The 27,838-nt window shown below is 39.2% G+C and overlaps 1 protein-coding gene across 1 annotated transcript in view; it reads left to right on the top strand.

Annotated features, from left to right (window-relative positions):
• Positions 1-27,838, top strand: part of myo9aa (myosin IXAa) — a 185,454-nt gene that overhangs the window by 64,712 nt on the left and 92,904 nt on the right. The window contains 2 exon segments of the mRNA XM_052146821.1: positions 27,540-27,634; positions 27,716-27,778. Coding sequence (XP_052002781.1) covers positions 27,540-27,634; positions 27,716-27,778 — 158 coding nt within the window.

The raw sequence follows: 27,838 nt of genomic DNA, 5'->3' as shown, positions 1-27,838 counted from the left end.
CTGTCAATCGATTAAAAATTGTAATCAAATTAATTACATGGTGTCCCGATTAATTAATCGTGATTAATCGCATATACAAATATTTGCTGAGAAAGCCCCTCATATAACAATAATTCAATATATAAAGATTATACATATTTATATCAATATATATTTATACATAGTTATCTTTAAATATGTAAAAATTATATATATATATATATATATATATATATATATATATATATATATATATATATATATATATATATATATATATAAAATATTCAGATAATTAAAATGCATTACATTCCTGTGGCAGAATAGTTCATCATTAATAAGTAAATATAAAAAGCAGCTTTAGACTCCAATGTATTGTTTACTATCAATCATTGGCACACAGTTCACAGCAATCCATTACACAAGTGAATTTGTCAATCAGTTGGAGATTTATTATGAGGGCTTGTTTAAGGACCCGTCAATGAACACCTGCGTCAGACATGCTTGTGTAGCGTCTCGGGTGCGTTGCATCATCAACATAAAATGTTTAGGTCACTGCGTCAAATTAAATATAGTTTAATACTCAATCTTTAAAAACATCTTGAGATCCCTTAGTTCGCATTTACACTCCTTGAGTGTTTTGAATGCAAGAACGTAAGGCATGTTTGTGTTTTTCTGCCTACTGAAGTGTTTTCTTCACTGTATAAACTGTGCGTTGCTCATACAGCTGAAATTTCACTTACTGCCCTCCGGAGTAAACAGGTGGTACTACAAGCTTGCATTTCTCAGGACTCTTCCTTATTATGGAGCGATTAATTGCGTTAATTTTTTTAACGCGTAATTTTTTGTCAAATTAATCGCACTGAATTAACGTGTTAAATCGACAGCCCTAATATATACACATACATACACACACACACATATATGAATATGTATACACTCACACACACACACACACACACATATATATATATATATGCAGTGCAAATAGAAATCTGTTATATACAGTGCAAGGGAATGTAATGGCAGAAGAGGTAGGATCTGTTGGATAAATATGGGGCAATGGGGCAGTTTTTTTCCAGCCCTTTTTCTCACTCTGGAAGTGTACAGTTCTTGAAGGTAGGACATGGGGCAACCAATAATCCTCTCAGCAGTCCGATCTGTCCTTTGTAGTCTTCTGATATCTGATTTCATAGCTGAACCAAACCAGACTGTTATATAAGTGCAGAGGACAGACTCAATGACTGCTCTGTAGAACTGTATCAGCAGCGCCTGTGGCAGGTTGAACTTCCTCAACTGGCGAAGGAAGTACAACCTCTGCTGGGCCTTTTTCAAAATGGTTGAATTAGCGCAGCGCACATTAACCTTAAGTTTGTGGATCTCGATTTTGAACACAAAACATGGAACGAGCCAAAAGGAAACTTTATCTTGAATAATGTGAATCAACTTACATGTACAAATAATTTTACAAATACAAATCTACAAGTTTTGCAAATTGCAACACTTTTACATTCTCACAGACATCCAACAAATGGTCTGTAGCCAAGTTGTACAATGCCAGTGGAAAACGTGGTTAATGTTGTTAAATGCAATGAAAATGTATCTATGGCATATCACCACTCAACTAAAGAGATGTTGGCAGCATGATCGTGAAACCTCAGGACCCACTGCAGCCAAATAAGGTAAAATAAGGAGACACCCCAAGCAGTAAAAGATGAGGCTGAATCCAGCTTCTTAAACGCCAGCATTTTATTCAGTAAAGGGATCGCTGTCCTCAAGTTCTTCACCACTGCACAATTCAATCACTGGTGAGAGAAATCTAAACATGTACAAGCCAGTGGCTAGTAACAGATATATTGTAGTCGCATTGTGCAAAGTTTTGTCGCATATGCGAAAGATGTACTCACAATATAGAGGGCTGGATCTCTTACTCTGACTTTATATTTTACTTTAGTTTTGCTTGTGTAGATTATTATAACTGTGAAAAAAAAGCAATTGAACTGCATAGTTTGGGTCCTGTTTAAAGTATTTCAAATGAATATTTTCATAATGTATCAAGCTAGAAGGTTCCCTGTAAAATAGATGGACATTATAACTTAATAATACCCAAATTAATAAGAAAGGAGTCAAATTGTATTGAAATCAGAATCGAATTGCAAGGTTGTGAATAGGAATCGAATCAAATCATGAAATCTGTATTGATTCCCAGCCCTAATTATATCTACACTTGTGGCCAAAAGTTTGGAATAATGTACAGATTTTGCTCTTATGGAAAGAAATTGGTACTTTTATTCAACAAAGTGGCATTCAACTGATCAAAGTGCATAGTCAGGACAGTAATGACATGAAAAATGACTATTACAATTTGAAGAAAATACTCTTAAACTGACAAGAGTTCTCATCAAAAAATCCTCCATGTGCAGATACTCAGGTGACATTTCACCCCACACTTCCTGTAGCACTTGACCTTTCACCCCACACTTCCTGTTGCACTTGTCATAGATGTGTCTGTCTTGTCGGGCACTTCTCACACACATTACAGTCTAGCTGATCCCACAAAAGCTCAATGGGGTTAAAATCCATAACACTCTTTTCCAATTATCTGTTGTCCAATGTCTGTGTTTCTTTGCCCACTCGAACCTTTTCTTTTTGTTTTTCTGTTTCAAAAGTGGCATTTTCTTTGCAATTCTTCCCTGAGTCTTCTCTTCACTGTTGTACATGAAACTGGTGTTGAGCGGGTAGAATTCAATGAAGCCGTCAGCGGAGGACATGTGAGGCTTCTATTTCTCAAACTAGAGACTCTGATGTGCTTATCCTCTTGTTTAGTTGTACATCTGGTCTTCCACATCTCTTTCTGTCCTTGTTAGAGCCAGTTGTGCTTTGTCTTTGAAGACTGTAGCGTACACTGTATGAAATCTTCCATTTTTTGGCAATTTCAAGCATTGTATCGCCTTCATTCCTCAAAACAATGAATGACAGAGTTTCTAGAGAAAGCTGTTTCTTTTTTTTTTTTTTTTTTTTTCTTTTCTTCTTTTCATTTTTGATCTAATATTGACCTTAAGACATGCCAGTAAAGTTAAGCTTCCTTTAATGAACCAAATACATGTCAAAATAAACACCGGGATTACCATGGTATTATGTCCTATAAACCATGATCATTTTTTGTGGTGCTTGCTTAGCTAACCACCCTAGCTTTGTGGGAGCGACTTTTGACTGGGCATAAAAATGTAGTTTTAAGTGTCAAACATATTTTGAATGTCATTAATTTATAACAACCTGGTCACATACAAATATGTGTCAAGCACTCTAAAACATTGGTGTAGGTTTAGGAGAGACAGAAAGATACCATTAATGATGTGTCCTATTAAATTGTGGTTTTAGGTTTTGCTGTTCAGACTGGAAATGGTCTGTCGCAGCTGTCAATATCGAATGGGTTTATTGATGCTTTAGAAGAGGACAGTGTCCTAATGGCCTTTATATTATGCACTGTTCTTGTGTGTGTGTGTGAGAGAGCTGATACTGCATCACCCAGATTTCGGAATAATGGACCATTAAATGGCCGATCTTTGTCAAAACAATTCTGTCTGTTCTGAAACGGTTAGAAAAGCACTAGTATTGATTTGTCCTTGTTTTAACTATTGATGGGAGTGTTTCCTGATAGAAGTTGCCGCCTTTTGCCAATGACTGGCTCTTATCATTTTTAACGGGTTTCAGAATGAGGCCAATAGGGTGCAGTGACCCCCAAAAATAACTAGAAGTGAATCGACTTTATACATCCACTAAAAAGCCCCTTTACTCCAGTTGATTAAAAGTAATTGCAAAAATGTCTCGGAAAAGTAAAGTTAGGTCTGAAAAAGGGTCTTGAATAATTTGTTTGCAGATGCCACTTAGTTTGATATTTTGTGATGTTCATAGTGTGTCTTTAGTGTCCAAACAATATTAGGGCCACTGTGTATTAGTAGACATAAACACAAATAGGATCTGGACATTTCTGTCTCTCTGAATGTCCCTCTGTTGTCAGTTGTGTGACCACTAAAGATACTGGCTGATTCTAGTATGATAATTTGATCTTGGGTTATTAAACATATTTAATCTTCTGTCCCACAATGGACACATTTTCAGTTTTCAACAACATTCAGCCAGGATAATGTGATTTCCTCATTTTTGTTAAACCTTTCCAAGAAACTCCACGAGAAGCGGAGAGGCAGCTCCCTCAGTGAGTTTTCCTGTGGCCTCTGAAGCGAAGAGTGCAGCTCGCTCCTGTTACATCGCCTTGAGAAAACAGTATGCCATTGTTTGCTGCGGAATGCACGGGGAACTTTGTGCCCAAAAAAGGAGCCTTAGCTTCAGCCTGACCTCTTCATTGTTTATTATTCACATTACGTCGTGTTTACCTTGTTGTTTGGGTCGTAAACCACTTTGGTTCAAGACACAATTTTAATTTTGACAAGACCACCCTTTGAAGGTTTTACCTTTGAGAATAATGGGTATGATACGCATTAAATCTTTACCTCTCACACACTTAGGAAGCAAAATACTCTTGCGTAATGGGAGTCAAGAGTTTAACAATTGGATTGTGTGTTTTTGTGACCATTTTCCTTGTCACATGACTCGGTGACTTAAAATACTTCTGGAACCAGAAAGAGAGAGATATGTATACTGTATTGAGCCCTGGAAAAATGTTTTAAATTTCAAGTACCTTTTTCCACAGTAAAAGGTTTATGCTTAAATATATGAAAAGCATTTTTGACAAATTTGTTTAAAATGTTATGCACTCACATTAGAGCTAGATTCAAGCCTTAAAAGGACAAAAAAAAAAAAAGAAATTAAGTGTTAGTTGCACCCTCGTGGTGCCCAGCTGAATTAGGAATTTCGGATTAATTGCAATCTTCATTTGAACAATCCCAATATTCATTCAAATCCCAAGATCAATATTTTACTATTACTTTAAGGTGTACTTCAGTTTTGGTTAATTACATTAAATTTTTTTTATATTTTTCCCCTTTTTCTCTCAATTCGGGAGAATCTCAGTTGGATGGCGTGAAGCCTCCACACGCACTATTCTCCGCGGTAACGAGCTCAACAAGCCACGTTATAAAATGCGTAGATTGACTGTCTCAGAAGCGTAGGCAACTGAGATTCGTCCTCCGCCACCTGGATTGAGTCACTTCGCCACCACGAGGACTTAGAGCGCATTGGGAATTGGGCATTCCATATTGGGAATAAATAAATACAAATGTAATAATAATTAACGAGAAGCTCTGGTAATGATTACTTTACCCAACGTCTACAAATAAAACTAATCCCAGATTGTTCTTTTATGCTAACATGCACTAGGCTGATGTCTTTTGACACTTTCGGCAGGTTTTGTAGTTTATTCAGCGTCTTGTGTAGGAGCGCAGTGTTTTTTAGATACCGTGTCAAGTTAGAAAGCACTTCAGCCTTTAAAAACACGTCTCGCACAAGAATGTGATTGGTCTGAAGAAAACATCAGTGCTGGGCACACATCAAAAAATTTGAATGCACATCCATTTGTAAATTTTTATCTTGAATTCGCCAAATTTCCAAATTTTAATTTGACAGCCTTGGTGTAAAGTTTAAGACAATTGTTGTTATGACCAGTGAAATATAAACAAAACAAATCACCCGTTATATGAAGGTTAATTAGTGCCTAGAAGATTTGCATGTGTAAAGTAAGATTTGTGAAAGTGTAAATTAAGTTACAAACTTAATAGAAAGATGTGCATTTTTATTTACACCTTTACAAAACATTTAATGCTTGCAATTTGATTTACACTTTCACAAATCATGCAAATCATTTAGGCACTCATTTATCTTTATATTATGGCACCTTTTAAAGACTCAAAAAATTGCATAAAAAAAGAGGTTTTGTGGCATTTAGTCCGTGTTTACGGTAGAGTTCAACATTATGTTAGTGTACTCCTAAAAGTTGACCAAGTGATCTCACGGCAGATGGGGTCTTTAATATAGTGACATAGTAACTGCTTTGTTTAAGGCAGGGTTGAGTGAGTCAGTATGCGTGTGAGAGTAAATAGTCATTGAGATCCCGTGACTCTTGTGTGGTGACACCAAACCATGTGCCAGCTGTTTGTGGCCACCCACAACCTGGCTCGCTCATCAGCGACGCTAATTTTAGACTCTTTACATGTTGCACAGGAAGAATGGTAACACTGCTGTTCTTTCAACATGGAGACTTTGAGTGGAATTGGATATACATTTCCACCCAAAGCTTCAAATCAAACCCAGCAAACCATCAATTAAGCATTGCTTAGATCCTCTGTGCACCTGCTTTGAAAGAATCCTTCTGTAATCCATCAACAGTCAGAGCAGTTCACCTGAAGGAAGGCCCAAAGACGCCTTGCTCGCCTTATTTTTCCATTTTAAAGCTGTACAAATGACATATATCAGTATCTGTGGAATTTGCAGTTGTAGACCTGGGATATTGAGCTTTTTAAAAACATATATGAATAACACAAAAATTTTGATTGAGATGTGAGGGTTGCCAAATTGCAAAGTGACAAACAAATCTTCTTAGTGCAATGAATGTTTTCATTCATGCTCAGTCATTCAAGTACTAAATCTTGCCTAAATCTACAAAAAATAAAACTTCAAATGAACACCGTACCAATTGAACCTCTATAAATATGTATGGGCTGGTGTAATGTACAATAACAGTTCCAGCATCCAGTCATAGGAATTTCATGGCTGAGCAGGAAGTGAGACACAGCTGTGGGAGGGCATACCATGGCACTATGTTTAAAATACCAGCCACGGCCAGTGAAATCTCAATAGACTGCTGTTACATTAAAGGGTGTTTTTGTGTGTGACTGTGTAGGAGAAAGATATTTAAAGAAAGGGAGATAGGCACACTTACTCGTTCTGTGGCCCAGATTAAGAGCTTGTAAGTATGAGAGGAAGAGCGGCTCTTTTAGAGGATGAAGGGGAAGGATGTAGATTTCAGCTGTGAGGTAAAGAGCAGCAGGCGAGTGTGAGACGTTACTGAAAGATAAGAGGCTACACTTGCCTGCTTGTGCTGAATGAAAGCAGAGCACATGTGGGAAACAGTTTTATACCACACAGGTCCTCTTCTACCTCTGAGAGTGGTGGCATTAGATTAGTAGTTGACCGATATGAGTTTTTCAATGGCTGATGCTAATATAGAGTGCAGGCTCACCAATGGCCGATATAATATCTCTGTCCATCTGTTCGGCTGTCTATTTGTCCGTCCACCTACAGTGGTGAGAAAAGTATGTGAACCCTTTTGTGTTTGCTGGTTTTATGCATTAATTGGTTATGAAATATGACCTTCCATACAGAACTGCTTCAGCTCAGCCATATTCTTAGCATGTCTGGTGTGAATGACTCTCTTGAGGTCATCCCATGGCATCTCTATTGGGTTAAGGTTTGGCCCCTACTGGGTCTCTCCAATAGGTGGATTTTCTTTTTTTGAAGCCATTCTGTATTAGGTTTACTTTATTGTTTAGGGTCATTGTCCTGCTGCATCACCCAACGTCTGCTGCGCTTTAGCTGGTGCACAGCCACCCTGACATCATCCTGTAGGATATTTTGATAAACTTGGGAATTAATTTTCCCCTCCAGGGCTCGTCATCAAGCATTGTCCTTCGGAAGGATAAATTCGTCATTCATTTGTCAGACATTCATTTGTCATTTGTCTTCGGTCATTCATTTGTCAGAGTAAAAAGTTAGTTTTCCGGAGACAAAAAACAAAAGAATGACTGAGTACTATGGCTACTCTCCCTAGAAGTGGCCGTCCAGCCAAGATGACTCAAAGGGCACACCACAGAAATGCTCAATGATGTAAAAAACAAAAACAAAAAAAAAAAAAAACCTTGGGTGACAGCTAAAGACTTGAAGAAATCATTGGAACTTGTTAACATCTGTGTTCATGAGGCTATAAGTAAAAACATTAAACAGGCATGGTGTCAATGGCATGAAGGAAGCCGTTTACCAAAGACCGCAATTACACTCCACAATGCTATGGAGAAAATGTTTTGTGTACTGATGAAACTAAGTTCGAATTGTTTGGGAAGAACATGCAGCACTGCATATGGCGTAAAAAGCATAACAACATGATCCTAACGGTGAAGTATGGTGGATGAACAATTATGATTTGGGGCTGCTTCGAGCCTGGACCACTCTTTATCATCGAGGGCAGGGCTTGACATTAACAAGTGGAATTTTGAATGGGCAAGTGTGACGGGGAGGAGGTGCGTGATGGTGCACAGCCATTGCTGATCAGTGGGAGAGAGAGATAAAGGGGAGCTGGAGGTGCCAGTTCGATAGAGAGAGAGAGAGACGCACATGGCCGTGTTGCATACGTGTCTTTGTCCTTATGATTTATGTTGTTTTAAGTTCATTTATATTAGACGTCAACCGATATATAGTTTTTGTCGATTAGTCGGCACTGATACCGATTTCTGGAACTATCGTTATCGGCAAAAATCCACTCCTTACAAAAATCCATACCAATTTTGAAAGAGCAAAAACATGTGTGTGAAAAACACTTTGGTGTGACATCACTTTATAGACTTCAATGTATTCTGCAGCGCTGAAGTCACGTGAAAAACCCTTAAAGTGTATAAATATCACTCACTTTTGCACATTAAACATTGTTCTTCACAATCACAAAAATGACCGATTATGGTTTTAAAACAGAATTTCTCAGAAAGGTGAGGAGTTTGGATCCCTGAAATTACTATATTTTTTCATGCATTTATTTATTTTGTGGAATTTTATAATTTTCCAGGGAACACCTGACAATCTTTCGCGGCACACTAGTGTTTGGGAAACACTGATCTAAGCTCTTAGAGATATCTTTGTAACCTTTTCCAGCTTCATGCAAAGCAACAATTCTTGATCGTAGGTCTTCTGAAAACTCTTCTTTGCGAGGCATGGTCCACGTCAGCAGATCCTTCTTGTGAATGGCAAATTCAAAATGTTTGAGTGCCTTTTATAGCTCCAACCCACACCTCCAATATTGTTTCATTAATTGGATGCCAGATTTGCCAACTTCATTAGCTCTAGTCAACATCATTAGCCTAGGGGATCACATACTTTTTCCAACCTACACTGTGAACGTTTGAATGATGTATTCAGTATGTACAAGAACAATACAAACATTCATATCCAACTGCACTTGATTGATAAACTGTATATTGATATTTTGGTGCCACTGCTTTGTCTCTGGGCCCCCAATGCAGTTTTGTATAGGCTATTTTGACTTTTCTTTTCTTCTGCAATTGTGCAATGTGCAAATGTGAATGCATATCATGAATAACATCGATATCAAATGATATAAAAAGAATATTGTGATAATATTTCTGGCAATATTGCCCTGCCCTAGTTCACATAGTTTTTCTTGCCACTGTATCGGTCTATCTATTCATCTACAACATTTATATTACAGTTTATTACCCATCGTTAAGATTGTCTGTAGATTTTGGATTTGATGCAAGAGGGAAATTACATGTCTGTTAATTGACCTGAAGCGTCTACAGTATTGTCCAGTGATTTGGTCTATAAATCGGGCCAAATTGCAGCCGATATATCAGTATATATCAGTCATAACATTGAATAGTGTGTTCTGAAGAAGAGGTCTTTAAACCCCGTTTACACCAGATATTAAAGGGGTCATGAAATGCCATTTTTTTTAATAATTGTATTGTCTTCACTGAGGTCCTCTGATTTTTTTTTTTCTTTCTTTTTTTTTTTTTTTTTGGGGCACAAAACAGTCAAAATGTAGTAATATATGATAATTTCCCACCCCGTCTTTGGCCCTCTGTCTGAAATGCTTGGTTTTGGCCTAAGTGCCTCCCCAAACCTTTAAAGTAAACGCCCACTGTTATGATTGACTAATATCATGCAGCCCCTCAAATTAAGCCATATTTGAATCTCCATCTGAAGAGAATGAATAAGCTCCACAACATTATTAAACTACATTTCAGGGTTTGCACATAACACACACCCAACGCATTTCATCCGAATATATTACCCAGTTTATCTCAAGCTCAACTCTAAACTATAAACCATCATGACTTTTGAAATATTCATGAATGAAACTTGTTACTTAAGTTTATGCAGTTGGGTTCAATAACAGTTCCTTGTGCTGATATGAGCCGGAACGAAAGCGCATACATAGTCCAAAGCACGGTGAAATGATGCACAAACACAGGCGCACTGAGGTGCCCGTTGCTGGAAACACATGAAAATGGTCCAAGACGTCCATCTAGCGTATGTTTACGTACACCAACTATTCAGAATGTCACAGATGGGCATAAAAATGCATCTAGGACGGGTTTTTTGCTCAAAACAACAAGAGGCAGAGCAGCTGAATGAATCTCCTTTTCTGAATTGTTACTTAACACCACATCTTTTAAAAGTGTTGCGAAATACATGGCAACAGTCAAATACGTCTGTCTTTTGAATGTCTCTATACAAAAATAATGGGTCCAGATGGGTCCCCGTTGGTGTTCAGGAATAGTTGGCTGCACTAGGCCTGTCTGTCTCTCTCTGTTTACGATATACAAACTGAGCACTGTTCTTCGCTTATTATTAGCAATGGCTCTGATTGTTCTTGTTGTGTCGCATTGTGTTATTCTAACCTCCTGGTGTTGGGAATGTCTTCGGTGGCCAGATCCGATGGAATGTGCTCATGTCCCGCTTTGGCTGCTGTAATGGCTTGCATTGAAATGAAATACTGTTCTGTAATGTGACCCACATGAACATAGAGCTTTATTTCACAGCCCTGACTAATTGCTGCATGGCACCATTGTTCAGACATGGACCATTTTTGATAGTCAAATGATGTGTCTTCTCTAGCTCTGTCAAATGGAATCACATGCCTCTCTTTGGGCCTATTTACAAAAATATCCGAAAGATCCACAATGTGAAGTTTTAATGAATGCAAATACAGTATGTATCTTGTGTATAAGTTATTATTAACATTAATTCATTAACAGTAATTTAGAAATGTACTAAGCATAGCCAAACTGCATTAAAATACACTGAAAGAACAATATTTGAAGAGGAAAATGCCAATGCTTGCATTTAAGTGTATGCATTTAAATTAGATTTAAACAGTAGGCTACGTGGACATATTATTTTTGAGTCCCCCAAGTGCATTTTGCGATACTAATGTCATGATTAATCTAATAACTGATTGTTTCTTTTCCACAATCGATTATGAAAATGTCTGAAAATTTACATCCCCACGTGTTTCATTCTATCCTGCCCAAATTTTATACCAATCATTTCTCTCTAAAATCTGATTGCATGAGCCACATTCACGGTAAAATAAAGCAATAAGCCACAAAAAGTATGCTTTAAAGTGGGAAAGGGTTCTTGGGAACAATGTAAAGTGGGAAAGGGTTCTTGGGAACAATGTAATGTGGGAGAGGGTTCTTGGGAACAATGTAATGTGGGAAAGGGTTCTTGGGAACAATGTAAAGTGGGAAAGGGTTCTTGGGAACAATGTAAAGTGGGAAAGGGTTCTTGGGAACAATGTAAAGTGGGAAAGGGTTCTTGGGAACAATGTAAAGTGGGAAAGGGTTCTTGGGAACAATGTAAAGTGGGAAAGGGTTCTTGGGAACAATGTAAAGTGGGAGAGGGTTCTTGGGAACAATGTAAAGTGGGAAAGGGTTCTTGGGAACAATGTAAAGTGGGAAAGGGTTCTTGGGAACAATGTAAAGTGGGAAAGGGTTCTTGGGAACAATGTAATGTGGGAAAGGGTTCTTGGGAACAATGTAAAGTGGGAAAGGGTTCTTGGGAAAGATAGCAGAAGAAATTGAAGTTGTTCTGTTTGGGAGAAGGGAAGTTTAAGTGGCATGAACAACCAAATTCATTTGCACTTTGAGTATGCATCTCAAACCGCCTCCTGGGCATTCAAACTGGGTCTTTTCATGATCAGATAGCTGGTTTGATCAGTAAGGAAAATCATAAAGTAATCCAATGTGCCTGTGAATACCCACATTGAGTCCAAGCGTGTTAAGTTTTGTTGAGGAGGTTTCTAATTTGACTCTGTTACTTCCCGTGTTAGCCAGTTTTGCATATAACTAAACTGGTTGTATTGATGCTTTTGCATGCAAAGATTGTCGTTTAATAACATATTGCTTGCCGATATCAGATATCAGGTTTAACACTGTGCACAGGTTTTAATTGCATCCAGATTTTGAAGCTAGACTGGGAGCTTTTTATAAAGGTGTATATGTGTAATTAAAAGGCCGGCGTACAGTACATGACAGTTTCTGTATTGTGTGATAACTAATGGTCTCAATGACCCTCACCATGTTCCAGGCAGATATAAAGATTGAGAGAAACGCAGGTGCTTTGCTCACTTATGTGATGGGCTTGTTTATAAACTGCACTTTTTCAGCATCTGTGCTGGAAGAAATGTTCAGATGAAGGCATGATTTGTTTTGGCTGTCAAAATGACATTGGCAAGCCTTTTCACCAGGAATTGATTTCATTGTGAAAAGTGGGCATTGCATATCAAGATGACTTTCCTCTTGAAACAGCCAGCAGCATTTTGATAAAAGATTACTGCCTTTTTGCCTTTTGAATAATCTCACATTTTCAGTGCATTCAGTCCCTCTTTTAAGGAAGACAAACAAAGATGTTTGCCAATATTTTACGGCAGTAATCCGGTGGACTTTGCAATAATGATGTGTTCTGTCCGTAGATGATATTTCATACATGTTGTGTCATGTCCTGCTACATTACATTGGGTTGTGTTTAGTAGATAGTGGATTTTGCCGAAATGACAAGTGGTGGGAAATGCAGATAATCGATTTGTAAATGTAAAAAAAAAAATGTCAGTGTCTTTCCTTAATTTAATTTTATACCATAGCCATAGACGGTTACAAGAGTCCAAAGTTAACGGAATCCCAAATGCAGTTTATTGTTCAACAAATATCCCAATAATAACCAGTACAAATGAAGATTTGGTGCATAAAGTGGGACTTTTAACACTAAACAAGCCCAAAACACTCAAATGGGAACACTTCTTTTGAAATGACGGAGACTTGGCTCTGTTACATTTACATTTACATTTTATGCATTTGGCAGATGCTTTTATCCAAAGCGACTTACAGTGCACTTATTACAGGGACAATCCCCCCGGAGCAACCTGGAGTTAAGTGTCTTGCTCAAGGACACAATGGTGGTGGCTGTGGGGTTCGAACCAGCAACCTTCTGATTACAAGATTACCAATTATGTGCTTTAGACCACTACACCACCACCACACCACATGCTACATATTTTTGTAGCTCAGATATTCACCAGATAAAGGGTTTTGTATATATAGGCCATATGATGATGTTTAACGCCGAATAAGTTGGAGACATGATGTTGGCACATTTTTCTTTGCACTCCCTCGCTTCAATTTATAACACTGGATTATCTAATCAAAATAACAAAATGTGCATTGAAGTGAGCATGAATGAGTATGCATGAATGCATGAATATTGTCAGTGATTAAACATGTAGATACAGCAATTTCTCCTCGATTGTTTTCATTTCACCTCTATAGGCCACTGTTAAACCGTATGACCAAGCCGTTTTATCTGAAGAATTCTACAATGCTGGCCACAAAAGAAACACGGAGGATAATAAAAAACAGATTCTTGCCGATAACCGATGGTTCCACAATGCAACTAATGGCACTGATTATTCTGTAAAACCGATATGTTGGTCTTCCTTTAGTTCCTTTAGTTGTGTTGTTAGACAAGTGTGGGTCAGTGTGATTTTGCACAGACCTGTTCACCTAAAGCAGCAGAGTGAATTATTATTGACTAGATAGTGCACATAACCAGCTACATTAGCCAATCCGCCACTCCTATTACAATAACTCAATGCACACCCAAGCTCCCAGTCAGAGCTTCCTTCTGTTTTCAGTGTAATGCAGGAAAAATGTCCTATTTCTGGCTTGGGCCAAGTAGTGAGTCACTTAACAGTGCAAAACATGAGTCTGAAAAATGAAAGAGGAAATGGGAAGATAGCGCACTGAGTGCTGTTGTAATTTTCCAGATAGTTTGTATAGCGCATAGATATCGGCAGAATGCCAAACCACTACGAAGAGGAGTGGATGACCGCAATAAAACCATCATGCCTCCTACAGATGCTGTTTATTCATGTATTCCTTTGTGTTTACCTGTGAATAGACTCTATGCACAGTCACTTCTGCATTTTGCTTCAGCAGGCACACTTGCAGCCAGCGGAGCTATATTTAAAGGGATAGTTCACCCAAAAATAAAAATGTGAAATTCTCTCATTTTTACTCACCCTCATGCCATCCCAAATGTGTTCGACTTTCTTTCGTCTGCTGAACACAAAGATTTCTAGAAGAATAATTGAATGAGGTCCAAAACTTTTAAGCTCCAAAAAGCACATAAAGGCAGCAAAGTAACCCGTAAGATGTGGCTTTTACATGTGTTATTTACAGGAGTTTCTGCAGATGACATTGGACAATATCATCACACATCGAGCCACGGAGCTGTTGCTTCATGTAGTTAAAAGGAGAAGGGTGTTAACATGTATTTTAAGATATATTGAGCACAAAGAGGGTGAAATTTCACAAGCATAGACTAGCACTGACTTAGCAAGGTCCTCATTTACGAATGTAATATATACAGTATGTTATTGTTTTGATTCATCTGGCTAGATAAGTATACCACTGTGATATTACAAGTTAGTATAATATTACAATTGACAATAATCCATACTGTTTCGTCACCTTGCGGATGGCGATTGGTTTCTAACTTCATTTTCTGGTGTTTTTTTTAATAAACGATTCATGTCCAGAACAAAAAAACATGAATCTGGACATGAATCGTTTGTGTTGTTGTGGGCGGCTGTGGCTCAGGTGGTAGAGCGGGACGGCCACTAATCGCAGGGTTGGCGGTTCGATTCCCAGCCCACAAGACTCCACATGCCGAAGTGTCCTTGGGCAAGACACTGAACCCCAAGTTGCTCCCAATGGCAGGCTAGCGCCTTGCATGGCAGCTCTGCCATCATTGGTGTATGAATGTGTGTGTGAGTGGGTGAAAGAGTAGCAGTGTAAAGTGCTTTGAATACTGTTAAGGTTAAAAAGGTGCTATATAAGTGCAGACATTTACCATTTACCAATTGTGTGCATACAGCAGTGCTCTGCCTTTCTGCAAGCTTCATATCGTATGTATTTAAACTTATTGGAGCCCCTTTTCTATGATCCATTTTGTACTTCTACTTAATAATATCACATTTGTTGTGATCAGTGGTTTTATTTTAGAAAGAAATTTAGTTTGCTGCAACTCTCTTGACACTTTCACTATGGCTGAATATGATACCGGAAGTTCGTTATCGTGCTCTGATTTTACCGGAATGGAATGAATAGAGCACGAAACATACAGTGCGACCAGTGTAGCCCAATTCCCAAACGAATGACTCGTTTGAGCCAGTGCTTTTGAAAATACACTGCAAAACATACAGCGCAACCTTACAAACGAACGTCTCCTTATCAGCCGGTTCTTTATAGAGAATCAAAGAGTCAAGTCATTAATTTCTTCATCTCCGTCTTTGTTATTTACAAAGAATTACATTTACATTTACATTTATGCATTTGGCAGACGCTTTTAAGCGACTTACAGTGCTCTTATTACAGGGACAATCCCCCCAGAGCAACTTGGAGTTAAGTGCCTTGCTCAAGGACACAATGGTGGCAGCCGTGGGGATCGAACCAGCGACCTTCTGATTACTGAATAAAAGTATTTTTACTGGATGGTTGTTTGTAGGAAAATGTGTCCTTTAAGGCACACGATTATTGTAATCAGAGGAATTTTCAAAAATGTTATGAATTAAATATCTTAAAAAAAAGTCTGTGTAAACTATAGGGATGCCACGGTGTGAGTTTTTGAGGGTTAGATTAGTCTGAGAAAAAATCATGGTTAACCGGTTTTATGATTATTTGCAAATGTTCTTATTATGCAAATACACTGATGCAAAAATGTCACATCATATCACAATTGAACATGTTAGTGGATGTGTTTATTAAGGATCAGTGGATGCTAAGTCCGTTAAAAAAGAATTGGAATCAGAACTGGAATTGTTCACTTCCTCATGATTCCATTCTCTAATTTGGATTTCATATTGATTTTAATTAATAGCTTAGTGGAGCACAATTTTGGACCAATTAGATTACATTGTGGGCGGGGCTACCTAGCGTCATAGACTGACACATCATCTTGTTGCCTGTCGCAGTTGTGGTTTAAGAAAAAAACTTGTTTCATTAAATGTGGAAGAGATTTGAGAATGTATTATTATTTGATTTGATCACATTACACTTAGTGAGGACATGCTGAAAGAGAGCCAGTGACTCTCGCAGGCACAGACACATGCTGCGCTCACACATGGGGAGGATTATAGTCTTCGCACACTGGAACTACCCTGACAGTATTTTCCCTGTGACATCTCTCTGGCAAAGTAATATTTACCTCTTTCAGTCATTAGAAGATGCGGCGTGTGATTAGAACAGGCTGATGTGTGTTTGTGTGAGTGACGGATAGTTTAAATATTGAACCCTTGGGATCCATTTGCAAAGCTCTTACACAAAGTCATCTGTGGTGCTCTTCCAAATGTTCGTTAATTGTTCCCCTGTTTCTTGTGCCGGGAAAAGCCACAAACTTCCACTTTCTGCCTTTTTGAAGTCATTTTATTCACGATTCATGTGTCCGTTGATTTCTGTAATTGTGGATTATTTTACGCGCTCTCTCACTTAAGATCTTGTAGTTTAATCTGTGGCGGTTTTACCACTGCCAGTAAGCAGCAAGATGCATGATGGGTAGCATCGATTTTATGTTCTTAGTAGGCATGGTGCTAACCTTGAAAATTGTGCGCTTTAAATCCTGATGATCGTGCACTTAAAATTGTGCGTTTTTCAAATCAGAAATTGCTATCTATATTCAATTCAATTCAGTTTTATTTGTATAGCGCCTTTCACAAGACACATCATTTCAAAGCAGCTTTACAGAATATCAGCATTAACAGACGATAAAACTGTAATGTCTATAAAGTCGATTAATCATCATTGTGTAATTTCGATAAAATACGATTTTTAATAGTGTTTAAAAATAATTAAATGATAATTGTATTAATAACCCCAGTGAGCAAGCTGTAGGCGACTGTGGCAAGGAACACAAAACTCCATAAGATGTTGATTAATGGAGAAAAATAACCTTGGGAGAAACCAGACTCACTGAGGGGCCAGTTCCCTCTGGCTAACATTTTGAATGTAATGTAAATATTAATTATGTATAGGTAAAATCATGGTTTAAAATTATTAAACTAAGTGTTAAGGGTCAGTGATTAAACATCGATTGTGTTTGAACTGTAAGATTAATGACCAAAGTCTTTGAAGTCCATCTTGATTAATTGCAGAAGTTCACATAGATGCAATTGTCCTTGTTAATTGGCTGATGAAGGCTTTTGTTGGCAATTGTTAGTCTAAGCATTTCATTTCAGGATCGTAGTCCATAAATAGACCGAGGTGATGCAGGTTGGAGTTGGCATCATTTCATCCTCTGAAGTCCGTCATAATAGATTGAAGTGATATATAAAGGAATATTATATTAATCTTGTAAAATAAATACCAAGAAGGTCTGAAATGACTAAGTTGAGGCATGCAACTCTGAACAGCGCAAACCGATAGGTTTGTTGAATTTGTTTTAACAACCTGGACGAGGCCCGATTGCAAACAAACTCTGGAGAGGTTCACTTTTGATGCTAATGCAAAATGACCCACAAACAATATCAGTATAAAAACCATGAGCACACCTGATGGATCTCCGGAGAAGGACTCTGTAGGTCAGCACATCACTGTAATTCCTAATCAAAACGTTGATTATAGCTTTTGGCACATTTAAAATAGGAGTTGTTTAATAATTACTGAGGTCATTTTAGTACTATAGCTTTTCTCTTTTGGATAGCAGCAGAACAGACACCTGTAGAATGCCGTAAGCAACTTTTTGACTATTCGGAACCATTATCATTTTTTTCATCCTCTTTTCTCCCTAATTTGGAAAGCCCAAATCCCAATGCGCTCCAAGTCCTCATGGTGGCGTAGTGACTCGCCTCAATCCGGGTGGCGGAGAACGAATCTCAGTTGCCTCCACGTCTGAGGCCGTCAATCCACGCAACTTAGCAAGTGGGTTGTTGAGCACGTTACCGCGGAGAATAGCTTGACGCCTCCACACGTGCTACGTCTCCGCGGTATCGCGCTCAACAAGCCACATGATAAGATGCGTGGATTGACGGCCTCAGACGCGGAGGCAACTGAGATACGTCCTCCGCCACCTGGATTGAGGCGAGTCACTACGCACTACGTCCACACACAACTCACCACGAGAGCGAGAAACACATTTTAGCGACCACGAAGAGGTTAACCCAACGTCACTGTATCTACCCTAGCAACTGGGCCAATTTGCTTGCTTAGCTGACCTGGATTCGAACTCGCCACTCCAGGGGTGGTAGTCAGCGTCAATACTCGCTGAGCTACCCAGACCCACATTCAGAACCATTTTTACGTGTTAGAGAGAGAGAGAGAGAGAGAGAGAGAGAGTGAGAGAGTGAGTGAGTGAGTGAGTGAGTGAGTGAGTGAGTGAGTGAGTGAGTGAGTGAGTGAGTGAGTGAGTGAGTGAGTGAGTGAGTGAGTGCAACATTTTTGTACTCTATAGGGGTTGGGAAAAATATAGATTTTCCGATGATTTGTGGTCTTCTATCGATTCTTAAATCACAAGATCGATCTTTTACTCGATGCACAACCCTTTGCTACAATGACATAAAATCCCTGAATAATACAGATATATTAATTTTTACCGGTATATTTATGCATGAGCTAAATCCTGGAACAGTGCACAAACCTGCTGACCAATGAGGGGACAGTTTGCTCACATGTGACTTTTTTGAAATATTGGCTTGTGAAAGCGAACTGAGCCACCAAGAAAATGCAACTTCATTCCAGTTTAGACCCCGTCTCAGAACAAATCAAATGAGCTACATGTCTGAAAACACCCTGAAAGACCACTTTCACACTATAAGTTTTAAACTGTATTTTTCTTATTTTAAGAAAAGTCCATAAATGGCTTCTTTTGCTCTGTAATGGACAACATAGACAAATCATGCATCCCAATTATTTGTATGACAGTTCTTCACCAGCAAAATGTCATATGATCATAACCGCCCTGCACCTTAGAAAATGTGTGTTAAAAATATGAACGATTTGTCCAAGACCTGGAGTACATGCATATGCACTATAATTATATGTGAATCCCAGCTGAATTTCCTGCAGTAACAAAAAGGAATGTCAAAAATGTAGAAGTTCAGAATGTTTTTATTGGTAAAAAACCTGCCATGTCTATCCTCACTTTTCCCAGCTTTGTTTAAATCCGAGTGCTGTTTAAGCTCAAGAAGTCCTGTGATCGCCATAAAGTACTTGCTCTGTACTTTGACTGCACAGGATGTGTTGAGGTGACATTTTTACAGCGGATTCTGCTCCGATCTAACGCTTTATCCTAAAGCTTCCAAACTTCCATTTTAGTATGACTTATTTTTTAAGCACCCTCCAATAATATGTCAGAGATAGTAACTGCGCAACATCCATGTGATGTATGGCAAGTGGTTTTCATCATGACGTAATAAAAAGGATTTTCTCTAAATTAATCTTGTGGCCATTTGTAACATTATCTCAGTGTTTGACATAACCTTTTGCTTCAAGACATTATTTAGAGGGACAGTTCACCCAAAAATGAAAATGTGTCATCATTTACTCAGACTCACACAAAGGAGATGTTAGACAGAATTTTAGCCTCGGTCAGAATTTATTTTTGGGTGAATTATTCCTTTTGCATTGCTTGCTAGATGCGTCATGGTGGCTGTGAGCACACACAGACTGTTAGCTCATGGCTGTCAGCTGTATGGAAGTGTTGCCGCCCTACACAAAATTCCATTGGACTGTGGCAGAACAGATTGTCCTCGGTTCCCCTGAGAGCCGTTAAAGCCCACTCTGAAAGTTTGACACACTACAGGGCGATGTCTGGCGTTGTATTTTAGTGTCAAATAATTTAGCGAGATTGACCTCTGGGTTGGTGGTGGGTGCAGGGAGCTTGGACTTCGGGCTGCTCTAACCGCTCCGCAGAGGAATTTGTTTACTTGTGGTGAAGCTACAAATACAACTTAAATAACTTCCTTCTCTCCAGATAGGCACACAAAAAAGAAAAAACAGGACAAAGGGGAAATCGACTCTTAAAACATTTTATTAAATTTTTTGTGCCCCTGAAATCCACTTATAATGCTAGTCAAGGTGTCTTTGAACCAAAAACTGATATAATTGAGTTTTATTGCCTATTTTCCACCCTCCTGCGTTTCCACAGTCATGGAAAATCTTGAAATATCTGGGGAATGAGGTGCTCGGTGAGTATTGATGTTGGCTACCACCCCTGGAGTGACTAGTTCGATTCCAGGACGTGCTGAGTGACTCCAGCCAGGTCTCCTAAGCAACCAAATTGGCCCAGATGCTAGGGAGGGTAGAGTCACATGGGGAAACTATAATGTGTGGTTCTCGCTCTCGGCGGGGCGCGTGGTGAGTTGTGCTTGGATGCCGCGGAGAATAGCGTGAAGCCTCCACACATGCTATGTTTACACAGTAAAGCTGCGTTCACACTGCCAGCGACACACAGCGACAAATCTACCTCATCTCATTAATTTTCAATGAGAGCTGGCGACTTCCGGCAACACGAGCGACGGCGACCGCAGGCGACCTGATGTGGACATGTCCAGCGACCCTACAAAGTTGAGAAATGTTTGCAAAATTTATGCAAAAGAAATGTGATTTTCGGGAGCGACAGCCAATATGAGAGAAGATGGTAGAGCTCACGTGATCCTAATATTTTAATAATAATATTTGTTGTAAAGAAACAGTGCTGTTTAGACTCCATACACACCACTAAGACCTAACCGCCAGCCACTGGCGACATGCAGCGACAAAGTAGCTGGCAGTGTGAACGCAGCTTAATGCGCTCAACAAGCCACGTGATAAGATGCATGGATTGACCGTCTCAGACGTGGAGGCAACTGAGATTCGTCCTCCGCCACCCGGATTGAGGCCAGTCACTACGCCACCACGAGGACCTAGAGTACATTGGGAATTGGGCATTCCAAATTGGGGAGAAAATCATAAAAAATAACAGGGAATACATTTCAAGACGATCACTGTCAGACTTTAAATCCTCTGCTGTGACGAGTGCTTCCATATTTGTGATGTGCAGTTTTAAATGTATCCACTTTGTAGTGCGTTTTCAAAAACCTCCGTTTTGCGTTTTAAGAGTTACAGTATGTTCGAGGATAGAGTGTTGAACTGATGTATTTACAAAAGAAAAGGAAATTTGAACACACACAATACGAACAGACACAGAAAATATAAGAAATCGGAGTGCACACTTTCACTATGAGGGTCTGTGATTTAATCAGAATGTGATGAACTAGAATGTCATACCCAACCAGTATGTAAACAAATGTGCCACAACTGTTACTGCTGTTACTAATACTATAACCGTATTACTGCTGTACGGAGTGGTGGTGGTGTACTGGGCTCAAGCACTAAACTGTTAAGCAGAAGGTTGCTGGTTCGATCCCCACAGCCACCACCATTGTGTCCTTGAGCAAGGCACTTAACTCCAGGTTGTTCCGGGGGGATTGTCCCTGTAATAAGGGCACTGTAAGTCGCTTTGGATGAAAGCATCTGCCAAATGCATAAATGTTAAATGTAAATGTACTGTATGATAAGGTCACCATTGGTGTGGTAGGTATTGTTCTAGGCAAATAAGTAATGTAGCAGACCACTACTTTTAAATAAGTACTCATTTAAATAGGTATCATGGTTAATGTCATGAACATGTCCTGGTCATATTTCAAAGAAACACATAAGTCACTGTGGCGTGGGGGGGCGTGGTCATGTGTCTGTCTGCGGGAGAGGGAAAGCGGTAAGGCTCGTCACCTGGGATGTAATTTCTCTAACACCTGTCTCTCATTATAGTGATGGTGTAGGGAGACCTGATAAGGCTCGCCAGATCCGCAGAGGAGAAGAGAGAGTGTGGCCCAGAGCAACACAGACTATCATTCAGAGAGAAAAAGCTATTTTGAGTTGGCCACCAAGAGCCGTTTTTGCATTGTGTGTGTGCACGTGTGTGAAGCTGAGAATAAACACTCAACTGTTCACTGTCTCCTGACTCCTCCTTAAAGGTGCGTACACACTGCCAGCGACATCGCGCGCGACAGCAACTCAATTCGCTATGTGCACAGGTGACGCGACGAACGTTCGAAATCTGCGTGGTGGGCGGGGGGACTTCCGGTTTAGGTTACTGCCGGTATTTCCGATGTAGATGTTGTGGAAGAGTGAGTGGCAAGCTATCAGTGAGTACCGTATGTAAAATGTTAACAGTAAATAAGAAACGTCTTACATATCAGTATCAAATTGGCAACTCTAAATTACATTGTAGTGTTCCTCGATGTGCCGTTTCATCGAGGTATAATTCTGAAGTTTTCATCGTTTTCCGCATCAGCCTGAGGTACGAGCTCAGTGGCTAGTCAAGATAAGACGCGAGAACTTCACTCCTACCGATAACACCGGGTATGCAGTCGACATTTTAAGCTAGAAGATTTCATCATAACCACAGGACGTCGAAAACTTGTTCAAGGAGCTGTGCCATGTCTTTTGAGTGGAACAATTTTTGTTTACCAGCGCCAAGGACTGTATTTTTCTCTATGAGCTTCCATATACTGCTTATATATTTTGTAATTTACTATGCTGTTTGTTTTTTGTATCTTGTGATATACCTTTCAGAAAATTGTCTGAAATATTGACAATGTTTACATGTCATTTATTGTCTTTTACACTGCCAGGAGGAACACAAATACATGAGTTAATTCAGACATTTATTATACAAAGACACAAGCTGTCATACTACACTCAACAATAACATGGCTCCTATAATTGTAACATTGTGATGCAACGTTTGACATTTTGTATGAGTTTGTAGATAACTAGTCCACATAACTGCACATAATACAGTACTCAACAGTTCTTTAATGCTTCTTTGCACTTCTGGTTGGATGTCAACTGCATTTCATTGGCTCTGTACCTGTACTCTGCTAAATGACAATAAAATTTAATGTAATCTAATAACTACTAACACTGAATTCATAATAACAAAAGGTACCTTGTATAGGTTTGTTGTTTATGTACATACATGTGCATTTCTTAAAGAGAACTATTTACATTGATTTTCACACAAACACATGTTTTGTACAGTCTGATACAGTAATGCAACATTATGATTGCATAGGCTCTGCCAGCCACACAGGAGCACTCAACCTCATAGAGCTGAACAGGAGTGGAGTCTTCTAGGACAATCTTTTAAAAAACAAAAAAGTGTGTTATAATCAGCAGAGATCACAAACTGATCAGATATCTCAAAGTCAAAAGTGCATTTTGCATTATTTTTCATGTTAGCTACTATGAGTTAGAGAATGAGGTTACTTTAGGGTTAGTAAGAAAGTAAGTTAGTTAAACACAACACAATATAAACAGCAAAGCAACTGTCTCAACAACCAGCTTCTGGGGTTTCATATAGGAATGGTAGGTCTACTAGAACACTAATAGGGCAGGCAAGTGTCATCATAGTGTTACCTATTTCAAACGTTTGGCTAGCTAGATAGTTGTCTAAGATGTTCAACTTGTTTAGGTAATTATACATTTGTTTGCCAGTTTAACCCATCATTGCCAAATTGAAGCCACAGAACTGGTTGGATCAGACGAACAACTGAACTGTCTTTCATCCTACTCTGATGGTGTGAGGTTTCTCATGTTTCCTCAAAGATCTATGACAGGTAGCACGGATGCTGACTCTCCCTGTCTGTCTTTACTTGATACTGGGGATAACCAAATACTGTCAATACATGTAACTGAACAACACAAGTCATTAGTATATGGGTGATTCTTAGACTATGGGCACTTTTATGTTCTTTGTAACCAAAAATGTCATTTTTTAAAAATATGACCAAAGTACAATTGATATGGATTGCAAGAGTAGATTTGTGTAATACTTTTTATATTATAATACATTACAATACTTTTTATATTTAGATTATAATATTATTTTTATTTCTAAATTATACTTTTATATTAATTGATTTCATTTAGATGAATGAAAATTCAATTTTGTTGCATCATTTATTGCTTATATTTTTGCCTTGCCATAAGTTGTGTCAGTTATTTACACGCACTGTAACCGTTCATCTGTGAGACAAATCAGTTGTATACATCAAACTCAGCACTACACTAAAAACAGTTGTGGTTATGTTTAATGGCTTTGTGAATTGAGTTTACTGAGTGTGATGAGTTTAATTGTTTTTCTAATAAACATCTCCACTGTTTCTCTACATTCACGTTAATTCATTGTAATTTCCATCACCACCCACATTTTTAAAAAATATTTAAAAAGTTCTCATCACACATTAAAAGTGTATCCACAATTTACTGAGATCATGCTCTACTTAATATAAAAATGCAAGTCATTTATTTTCTAATAAGCTCTTGCCCAAACCAATATTACATTTCAGAGTGTGACAGGTGTACAGTTCACCGTTTGGTCCTTAGGGCAGTTAATTTATCTCATTGACAAATGTATAATTATTGTACATTGTGGAAAAACTGATAAAACTAGTTACAAAAATGATCCTAGACAATTCTTGACTGACATAAGTTATTCTGTTTTTAAATAACAGCATTGAGATGTGGTGGAAATGACATTTCACTGCTGTTATCTAAAACAGAATAACTCATAACTCTTAGTTATGAGACTAACACAGTCTCATAACTTCTCTTGTAATCTAAGTTTGTCCTCTTACAGACCTTAAAACTAGACAAATAATTTAAACTTATGAGACGGTGTTACGTGACTTTTGAACAAGTTTTTTTATTCCACTTCACAAGCCTAAAAGTGCCCCTTGTTGAAGAAACGCCCATACATTTATTCAATGTCAGATAGTAAAATGAACATATAAAAAACCACATGTGACCAACAACTAAAATTAATCGTTTAATAAGTATTTTGTAAAGGTTACTTTCTAGCCTAACGTCATCTAGCATCATCGCTAACGTTAGGGCTACAGCTAGCTAAAGACATAGCATAACTTACCTTCATAATTGTCAATGAATGAAGAGACGTATATCTTGAAACCCTTTTCCCTCTTGCTCTTGGGAGCCGATGATGACGCTTGAATTATTCGGTGTACGTCATTTATCGTTATCCTTGGCAGATGTTGAAGGGATCTGGTGTAGAAAGCCATGTTTATCTGGTCCTAGTCTTACCTGACAGTTACCGGCGTCGTCGATGAACCTAACGTAGCGTTAGACCGGAAATACCATCGCCCACCAGTGACGTCTGACAATCATGGAACGTTCGTAAAATCAACTAGCCAATACCATTCATTTTCAATGCGAGCACAGCGACTTCCGGCGACACGAGCTGTCGCGACCGTTGGCGCTAGATGTGGGCGTGTCCAGCGACACGACAAAGTTGAGAAAAGTTCAACTTTGGAGCGACTAACGGAAGCGACAGCCAATAGGAGAGACGACGGGAGAGCTCACGTGATCCTCCTCTCTCTCTCTCTCAGCTCCTGCAGTAACGGAAAGATGGATGAAAGGCTAATTCTTGCTGTTAGAAATGTTCCAGTGCTCTATGATTTGTCTCTTCCCACGTTCAAGGACATTTTTAAGAAAATTACTGTGTGGAAAGGTGTATCTGAGATCGCGGGGATTTTATGGACCCAGACAGACCGGCATTTGCATTTTCGCCGCAGATAAACAGCCGCTATGGCAAACAGCACGCCTTGTTTCTCATTCATCTTTGATATAAAGCATTTTATGTACTGATTCCATTTATATTTAGTCTTTTCCCTCCAAAATGTTTGTTTTTAGTGGCAAGAAAAGAGATTCGCTGTCAACAGCAATGGAATGACATCCGTGAATGTCATTTATAAACGTTACTAGGCAACCAGTAGTGGGAACACCCACTAGCGACTTCACCGCCAGCCACTGGCGACCTGCAGCGATAAAGTCGCTGGCAGTGTGTACGCAGCTTAACTCTTTCCCTCTCCTGCAGACTGACACATGACCACGCCACCCATGCCACAGTCACTTTCACACATACAGCCTTTTCTAGAAAATGACCTACAAATTTCCAGTTTAGAGATCATGTGTGAACACGAACACGACCCTTTTGAAAATACTGGTACATTTTGCTCTGCCGATTTTCCTTAATGCGAAGTTGCCTATAACCTATAAATGACCTTATTGATGGTATGTGTGAACAGCCCATTTGGTACATTTACCAGTAAAGGCAACCCAGCTATTTTACTGTAATTTACCTGGATACATGTACGAACAGTGCTATAGAGTACATTATTTTTGGCATTCTGTTTGTAACAATGTTACAATACCTTAGAGAGTTTGAGTAACTGAAACAAATAGCAACTTATTGGATTTTCTTTTCCAATTTGGCATGCCCAATTCCCCCAATTCTAAGTCCTCGCGGTGGCGTAGTGACTCCGTATTGAATCCAGTTCGAATCCAGGTCAGCTAAGCAACCAAATTGGCCCAGTTGCTAGGGTGGATACAGTGACGTTGGGTTAACCTCTTCTTGGTCGCTAAAATGTGGTTCTCGCTCTCGTGGTGAGTTGTGTGTGGACGCAGTGCGTAGTGACAAGCCTCAATCCGGGTGGCGGAGGACGAATCTCAGTTGCCTCCGCATCTGAGGCCATCAATCCACGCATCTTATTACGTGGCTCGTTGTGCACATTAACGCGTAGACCTAGTGTGTGGAGGCTCACGCTATTCTCTGCAGGATCCATGCAACACAACACGCGCCCCATGGAGAGTGAGAACCACATTCTAGCGGACACGAGGAGGTTACCCCAATGTGACTCTATCCTCCCTAACAACCGGGCCAATTCGTTGCTTGGGAAGCCTGACTGGAGTCACTCGGCGCGCCCTGGATTTGAACTTGCGACTCCAGGTGTCTTTACTTGCTGAGCTACCCAGGCCCCCAAATAGCACCTTATTAACTCGCATTAACATACTGAAAATCTGAATTCTGACGAGAGAAGTGTACAAATTCATCTCTGCTGTCATTGTCTCAATGTTCATTGTAATTCCACACAAGACATTTTCTTTCACACACTACACAAGTTAATTGTCTGGCATGTTTTTTCACAGGATATAATCGGCCCTGATCATCAGCTGTTTTTAAATAAACGGCCAGTGTCAGATTCATCTAGTTGCTTTTATTGTCCAATACCGATGATTAGTCGACGCATCTGTGCCGTTTATTCATCCATTGCTCAGATGATTAATGATTCCTTCTTTTTATCACTCCTTGTCTTCCATACAGCTCTGTCCCCTCTCTCATGCTGTTTATTTTCGGTGTGTTCACAGGCTTTTGGCAACGCAAAAACTGCCCACAATAACAACTCCAGCCGTTTTGGCAAGTTCATCCAGGTGAACTATCAGGAGAGTGGCACTGTGAGAGGGTAAGAGCTACACATATCATCTCAACAGTGATGTTGGCATGCGTGAAAGCCCTGGCTAATCTGTCGTGTGGTTTTATCTAGAGCGTATGTGGAGAAATATCTGCTGGAGAAGTCCAGGCTCGTCTATCAGGAACACAATGAAAGGTAGGAGGCCTCTTTCATATCCTCTCTCATTACAGCTATTAAGATATTATGTCAACTCTA

This window comes from Xyrauchen texanus, chromosome 2, assembly GCF_025860055.1.
Source record: "Xyrauchen texanus isolate HMW12.3.18 chromosome 2, RBS_HiC_50CHRs, whole genome shotgun sequence".
In the NCBI taxonomy this organism is placed as follows: domain Eukaryota; kingdom Metazoa; phylum Chordata; class Actinopteri; order Cypriniformes; family Catostomidae; genus Xyrauchen; species Xyrauchen texanus.
Note: the sequence above shows the minus strand (reverse complement) of the source record. Positions and strands in the feature narration are given on the sequence as shown.